The sequence below is a fragment of the Coregonus lavaretus genome (assembly GCF_964263955.1).
Source record: "Coregonus lavaretus genome assembly, chromosome: 31".
Lineage (NCBI taxonomy): Eukaryota > Metazoa > Chordata > Actinopteri > Salmoniformes > Salmonidae > Coregonus > Coregonus lavaretus.
Genome location: NC_140018.1, coordinates 6,679,980 through 6,688,113, shown reverse-complemented (window position 1 = coordinate 6,688,113; position 8,134 = coordinate 6,679,980). Strand labels below are relative to the sequence as shown.

General features: G+C 42.6%; 1 protein-coding gene across 1 annotated transcript; it reads right to left on the bottom strand.

The window, feature by feature from the left end:
* Window positions 1-431: 431 nt before the first annotated feature.
* On the bottom strand, window positions 432-5,248 carry LOC311106484 (cytosolic 5'-nucleotidase 1A-like). The gene is made up of 6 exons (XM_084148820.1): window positions 4,955-5,248; window positions 4,658-4,825; window positions 2,897-3,026; window positions 2,488-2,610; window positions 1,301-1,488; window positions 432-962 (listed from the first exon to the last, which is right to left on the bottom strand). The coding sequence occupies exons 1-6, from the start codon at window positions 5,042-5,044 to the stop codon at window positions 585-587; spliced, it is 1,077 nt and encodes a 358-aa protein (XP_084004946.1). The 5' UTR covers window positions 5,045-5,248; the 3' UTR covers window positions 432-584.
* Window positions 5,249-8,134: the final 2,886 nt, after the last annotated feature.

The window sequence follows — 8,134 nt, the reverse complement described above, 5'->3', positions numbered from 1 at the left end:
AAGTAGACATATCTTTACCAATCCTCTATGCAAAGTACCTCAAAGCTATGTTAAACCACAATACACAAAACCATGACATGCGTTGGCAGAAGCGAGAAGTCTAGATACGGGAGTGTTGAGAATATAACATACATGTTTATCTGGCTATGAGACAAAATGTGCTTCTCTAAAGATATAAAATACACTTTCCTAAATATACTTTCCTGTGTAAAATGGTAACACACTTTATGACATACATTTTCATAAAAATCTACATATTTGACCAAATACTATTAAAGACTATAATGTGATGATAATGAGGATTGTAGGAAAGTGATCCTTTCTCTCCTTATGACAGAGAACATTAGGTGACATTGGTCCCTGATGTGAGCATTACTTCTACAGTCCTAAACAATGTGTTTTTTTCTCCTGTTACAATATATTCTGATAAAGGCATTTGTAATAAAGTGTAAATAGAGAGAAATAATACAAAATCCTGCTCTAAAAAAGGTGATAAACAATAAAGTTACTACAGCTGATGACAGGGTTGTGTGCAACTAAGCATTTGCATAACTTATGCTACCTTCCCACCGCTAGGAGGCTCACTACTTCTTGTCTTTGGCATCTCTAGCGGGCTGCTCAACAAGTTTCCCCTTGTGATACTTCTGTCCGATCCCATAAGGCACGTGTGCAGCGATGGTCCCCACCTCTATGGCCGCCTTGATGTGTAACATCTGGTCGTCGAAGAATATGTGGGGCTGGATCTCCTGCAGGACGGGACCTTTGGGGGCCCCTTTTAGGAACCGGATGTCATCGATCTCCAGGTCCCAGAGCCTGAGGGTCTTGAGGACACGGGCCCCCGCGTAGGCTTCTCCGCGGGATGTTACCAGGTAGGTACGAATGGGGCAGTTCACACGTTCATTCTTGGCGTAGAACTTTCTCTGGAGCTTCACCAGCGCCTCCAGGAAACACTTCAAGGGACCCTGAGTGAATGAATGAGTCATAGGGTTGGCATAGTATTATTTTTACTTTTGTCCAAAATCAAAGCAAATAATACACCAATAGTGTTCCACTTTATTAGTCTTTAGATGCTCAAACGATCACCAAGATATTAACTGCCAATGTTGATATGCAACACTTTGGTAGGTATAAGGAAAGGGTTAGGTCTAGGTTTAGGGATAGTGGGATAGTTAGTTAAAATGTTTGTTGCTAGTTAGTTGAACATCTATAACCCCTCTATAGGGAGTAAAGGAAATCAAGGAAATCTGACACAAACGACCATGTTAAAATCTAACATAAAATAGAGTCATCTCATGATCACCTTTGGAAGAGGTGTGTCCTCAAATTTCATCTCGTGCTCAATGAACCTGTCCAGGCCGTGTTGTTTGAATATGATCTCAGACTCGTCAGAGAAGAGGACAGCGTCCCCGTCAAAAGCTACTTTCAGCTGCCTGTCAGAAAGCTGGTTCTCCTCATCTCCAGAAGTAAACATGGTCGCTGCAGCAATGCCTGTTTATAAGACATTGTAAGGGGGTTATACATGCTCATAACAGGTCTTACAAACCATTACAACGGTTATGTACAGCTACGGATGAAAGTGACGCAAAAATCGTCATTCTCTCGCAGTGCGATTTGGCGGGTTTTGTTGCTATGCCAACAGCTAGCTATTGGTTCTGTATGGGGTGAGCTATGAGTCGCTAGGCGAGAACAGTAAATATACTTTTAGCTAACTGGTTTCTCCATTCATCTGTGATGACAGCTAGTGTTCATATGGATGTCACCTTGACATGCCAATTAGCTAACGTTATTGCCCTCTGTAATCATGACGACAAGGCAAGCCGGTGCGAATGACCAGCGCACCGGTGTTGTGCTTGCCGACGTGAGGTGCTTCCTACTCGGCAGCTGTATTTTCACGGTGTCGCCGGCGGTAACTAGTATAACGTGACCAATTTGTAATATTTTTTTATAGGATTTTAGTCTCCTACTAAAATAATTCATATTGGTAAGCGTCTAGACATTTCCGTGATTCAGTCTACCCAATGGGGTGAACATGAACGGCAACAACACCGGGACACATTGTCCTTCATCCTGCAACTACTGCGGGAACTACTGTAGCTAGCTACCTAGTGTGATGGGGATGACATCAGGAGGTGACAGTTACAGGAAGCACAAGCATACAAGCAACAGTACACTCATCATCAGTACTTTCATCAAAAATAAACAATCGTCTGTTTTATTAACTGAAACTGTACAATTATGTTGTGTGTAAAACCAACAATGAAATCCTTATCCTCTCCAAAATTAAGACCAAACTCTCATGGTAGTTCAATTGTAAACTCGTCCTTGGCTGTACACCATCTAGTCACAACCCATTATGACAGCATCATCCATGCATTATATCTGTAAGCTATACTATAAAGTGTTACCACAATGTAATCTACGGTTTTGGATTTAGCATCCATGCTAACCTAAACCAGTCCGTCTTAAACCAGTAGCATCACCACCTACCCTCCTCAATGGCCTCTGTGACTTTTTCTCCATCCTTGGAGAGGTACAGGTTGGTCATGCAGGCCTTTAGATAGCCAATGGGGCTTTGCCCTCCCGTCATACAGAATCGCTCAATGGTTAAATCTGTTAGGTAGAGGGAACCATTGTTTTTTATCAGAAACTAATAGAAATGTGATGGTATAGTCATCAGGCTGGTAGCCACAGATTTCCACTACATATCATGAACAACAGGCATATAAACATTAAAAACAACATATTTGGTCAAAAGAACAGCTTCAAATTGGATGTCCAATCATTCAATGAAACATCCTTTCCAAAACAGGTGTGTTTTATAACATTGTAGGCGTGGCTGTAACATTGCAGTACGCTTTACAGAGCATTAGGCGTGTTGTAGGCGTGTTTTACGGACCGTAGTGGTTGATGCTGTTGATGAGGCGCACCCCGACCTGGGCATGGTTATTAGTCATCAGGACGATATCAAACAGCTCCTCACTGTCGGGGTAGAGCTGCCTCAGTCTGGAGTTCACTGTCATCAGAGCCTGCAGTGTGTGTGTGTGTGTGTGTGTGTGTGTGTGTGTGTGTGTGTGTGTGTGTGTGTGAGAGTGTGTTTTTAGGACATAATTGACATAGGGATTAAGAAAAAATGACTCAACATGGCTGGTGAAAAAAAAATTGGTCCGGGACTGAATCTAGTTGATGATTCCTGTTATAGATTAAGTCCCACACGCCGTAGCGCGTGTGCAGGGTAGCCTTTTGGTTTTCTACTGAAACCAATACCAAACCAGCCATGTGGTTGTTTGACAAAACGAAGCTTCAGACTTAATTGATCACGTTCTTCTGATAAAGTGATACAGGTGTCGGCACACTGCTTAGAAGTAAATTGCTTAGCGATTTCAACGCATGCCTCAAATGTAACATCACTAATAGTTTCCACTTTATTACTGTTTATAATCCTCAATGTTAATTTTACTAACATTATATCTAAATATATAATATGCACAAATATTCAAGGAACATTTTAATTTGCAGTGTACAAACTTAACATGACGAACAGGAATTACATTTATGCTAACGGATGACAAAACATCTGAAAGCCATGCCTCCAATAAACCACGCCTCCAATCTGATAGGCTGCCAACTCTACAACATATTATCAAATGAATAATATTACCATATTATCCATTTTCAAACCTTTACACAGGGGTTCCTCTAAGAACTGTGGGGATTTGTTTTCTCATAGCTGGATGTGATGAATAGCTATAAATTGTTTCACATAACAAGCTGTGATTCATGTGAGGAACGTTAGGGGGTAGGATGAGATAAGAACTTTTGTCTCAAAATACTAGACTACACTGCTTCTTTGTGATCTGTGAACCGTCCTTGAACGTAGGTACATAGAGTACAGTGGAACGGTGTCTATGGGTGCTGACTCTACAGGTTGTTATGATAACAACTTATGGCAACAGTGTGCAACAGTGGAGCGCCAAGGGGATGGGACCAGCCTGAGCGCCAGCGATAGGTTGGGCAAGTCTAAACCACGCCCAACCTCTACCCTGATAGGCCCAGCAAGGAGCGGGAACTATCAATGTCAGGGTATTTAAAAGAACAGCCTGTAACAATGGATCAGTTCTCTGTCTGCCCTGCGTGGTATTTCAGTGAGCCCGTATACGAACCATCATACTTATCATACATACATTTTGCATATAATAAATTTAGCTTGGATTGAATATCTCTTGATTATGTTTTCTCTTATTCCAATACCAGATTTGAATTACGCAATTTCTAACATAACCTTTTCAGAGGGGTTCCTCAAGGAAACCCTCTGCAGGTGTGTCAACACAAAAGGTTCTTCCAGGCACCTTTACTTCTAAGAGTGTAGAGCAGCTTAAATAGGGGAAGAACAAGAATAACCTGCCAAAGTGTAATTCATGCATTCATGTATGGATGGTGAATAACAGTAGGAAACCACATTGGCTGTTGTAATTCTGAGCAAAACACTATTCTGGATGCATTAAACAAATGTCATTGGCAATACAGAGTGAGTGAGGTTTCCCCTTCACTTACAATACGTAATCTGTATGAAGTCGTAGCGCAACCACACCTACTGACTCTACACACACAGACATTCAGGTTCGCCATATCTTTAGTTAATTTAATCCCTCTAATTTACCTTCACAAGGGGAAACGCCACACCTGGCATGAGCGGCTCATTCTTGTGCTCCTGTTGATAGGTAACATACTTCTCGACTCCCTCTTCCTCATAGATATTCTGCTCCGCAACCATGTTGAACAAGGTGCGAGAGGAGACGGCGATTGTAACTGCATTTTGTGGTTTGGGCTATTTGGAAAACAAGATTATGAAGCAAAGGTTTTATTGAAACAAATTACCAATATTGTACGTGTAAAGACAATGATTTTATTGGCAAAAGGCAAACAACAGCTGCAAATGTAAAAATTTATTACTTACGGGTCTAGGTTTCTTTGCTTTTTCTGCTGCCCAGTCCTTTTCCTCTCCAGCGTTAGTTGTTGCTGGATCGGTAGGTTTGATTTCACTCATATTTGGCCTGGAATCGAAAAGTTCTAGATCTGACAGTTCCGTAAAAGTGATTCAAATGGACAGACCAAGCGATGACAGGCAAGTTTATGGAAATGTTTGGATGGGCGAGTCTATCCCTGTTGTTAAGCATTGTCTTACATCAGATCTGATACGTCATATAACTCACAAACACTCATGGGATAGCCCAAAGGTTGCTTTGACTACTGTAATTGGACATTTGCATTGTGTGTCCACAATGAGTGCAGACCGACAAGGGAAAAAAAACTACCTAATCCATTCTAGAACAAGGAACAAAACACAGCAAAATGCGGAAAAAGTAAAGGGGCGTGAACACCCACGAACGCACCGCACAGTTAAGATAGAAAAGGAAACAAACTTTTCATTTTTCACCCGCAAACCCCCCCCCATAACAACCATTACAACAAAAGGAAAAACTAAATAAACAAAACAAAACACCCTACCCCTACCAGTCATCTATGTATGTCTGTAGTCTATCAGGCCTTAAAGAACCTACCAGTCATCTATGTATGTCTGTAGTCTATCAGGCCTTAAAGACCCTACCCCTACCAGTCATCTATGTATGTATGTAGTCTATCAGGCCTTAAAGACCCTACTCCTACCAGTCATCTATGTATGTCTGTAGTCTATCAGGCCTTAAAGAACCTACCCCTACCAGTCATCTATGTATGTCTGTAGTCTGTCAGGCCTTAAAGACCCTACCCCTACCAGTCATCTATGTATGTCTGTAGTCTGTCAGGCCTTAAAGACCCTACCCCTACCAGTCATCTATGTATGTCTGTAGTCTGTCAGGCCTTAAAGACCCTACCCCTACCAGTCATCTATGTATGTCTGTAGTCTATCAGGCCTTAAAGACCCTACCCCTACCAGTCATCTATGTATGTCTGTAGTCTATCAGGCCTTAAAGAACCTACCAGTCATCTATGTATGTCTGTAGTCTATCAGGCCTTAAAGACCCTACCCCTACCAGTCATCTATGTATGTCTGTAGTCTATCAAGCCTTAAAGACCCTACTCCTACCAGTCATCTATGTATGTCTGTAGTCTATCAGGCCTTAAAGAACCTACCAGTCATCTATGTATGTCTGTAGTCTATCAGGCCTTAAAGACCCTATCCCTACCAGTCATCTATGTATGTCTGTAGTCTATCAGGCCTTAAAGACCCTACCCCTACCAGTCATCTATGTATGTCTGTAGTCTATCAGGCCTTAAAGACCCTACTCCTACCAGTCATCTATGTATGTCTGTAGTCTATCAGGCCTTAAAGACCCTACCCCTACCAGTCATCTATGTATGTCTGTAGTCTAATCAGGCCTTAAAGATCCTACCCCTACCAGTCATCTATGTATGTCTGTAGTCTATCAGGCCTTAAAGAACCTACCAGTCATCTATGTATGTCTGTAGTCTATCAGGCCTTAAAGACCCTACCCCTACCAGTCATCTATGTATGTCTGTAGTCTATCAGGCCTTAAAGACCCTACCCCTACCAGTCATCTATGTATGTCTGTAGTCTGTCAGGCCTTAAAGACCCTACCCCTACCAGTCTTCTATGTATGACTGTAGTCTGTCAGGCCTTAAAGACCCTACCAGTCATCTATGTATGTCTGTAGTCTGTCAGGCCTTAAAGACCCTACCCCTACCAGTCATCTATGTATGTCTGTAGTCTATCAGATCATTACATATTGTTTTCTCTTTCTATCTCTGAGAGAAATGTCCCCAGATGTCAAAAAAGTTATCGAGTTTACCATTCATTTAATAAATCCATCTTTCGTATGAAGCTGTTTCTGCCAAGGCTATATCCCATTCGTTGTATGAGGGAGGGTCCTTCTCTCTCCAGCGTTTCAATATGACTATTTTGGCTGTGGTTAGAGCAATTGGATTCTGCAGTCCCACCTTTTGTTGACTCAAATAATCTGATGCTCCGAATGGGGCCTTAAGTTCCTCTTCCATGTCCAACCAAATTGGCCTAGTTGAGTTCTCAATAAAGAGAGAGCCTATTTGGGCAGCTACAAAGGCTGTTAGGGAGCTTAAATCCTACCTTCTCAGTCTGCCCCTTATACCGGCCCAAATAAACTCAGAAATCATTTTGCCTATGGATTTAAAAGTATACACAGGTATGGATAGGGGTAACATGCTGATGACGTAATTCAGTTTAGGAGCTATGACCATCTTTATAACCTGTATCCTACCCCATAATGAGATTTGTAGCATATCCCAGCTCTTAAACTGGAGTTGAATTTTGTTCAATAGTGGGTCAAAGTTTTCAGAAATCATGTTCTCTAGACCAGGATTTAAAGCGATCCCCAGGTACCTCAAGTTTTTAGGGACCCATTGAAACCTCCAGCTGAGGAAGTCAATTCTCAGACAATGTTTTGATAGGGACATTACTTCAGATATGGTCCAGTTTACTTTATAGCCCGATATCTCTGAAAATGCATTTACTAGGTCCAGTAAAAGTGATATGGAGAGTTGGAGGTCTGACATTCATAGTAATATGTCGTCTGCATAAAGCAGTAGTTTATTTTCCCTACCTCCCATATTAACCCCTTTGATTGACTGATGCAGCCTTATGGCTTTGGCTAATGGTTCTAATGATATCATGCTCTACAACATTCGGAGAGTACGACCCTGCCTTACACAGGAAGCGGCACAGGTCCTAATCCAGGCACTTGTCATCTCCCGTCTGGATTACTGCAACTCGCTGTTGGCTGGCCTCCCTGCATGTGCCATTAAACCCCTACAACTCATCCAGAATGCCGCAGCCCGTCTGGTGTTCAACCTTCCCAAGTTCTCTCACGTCACCCCCCTCCTCCGCACACTCCACTGGCTTCCAGTTGAAGCTCGCATCCGTTACAAGACCATGGTGCTTGCCTTTGGAGCAGCGAGGGGAACGGCACCTCTGTACCTTCGGGCTCTGATCAGTCCCTACACCCAAACGAGGGCATTGCGTTCATCCACCTCTGGCCTGCTGGCTCCCCTTCCTCTGCGGAAGCATAGTTCCCGCTCAGCCCAGTCAAAACTGTTCGCTGCTCTGGCACCCCAATGGTGGAACAAGCTCCCTCACGACGCCAGG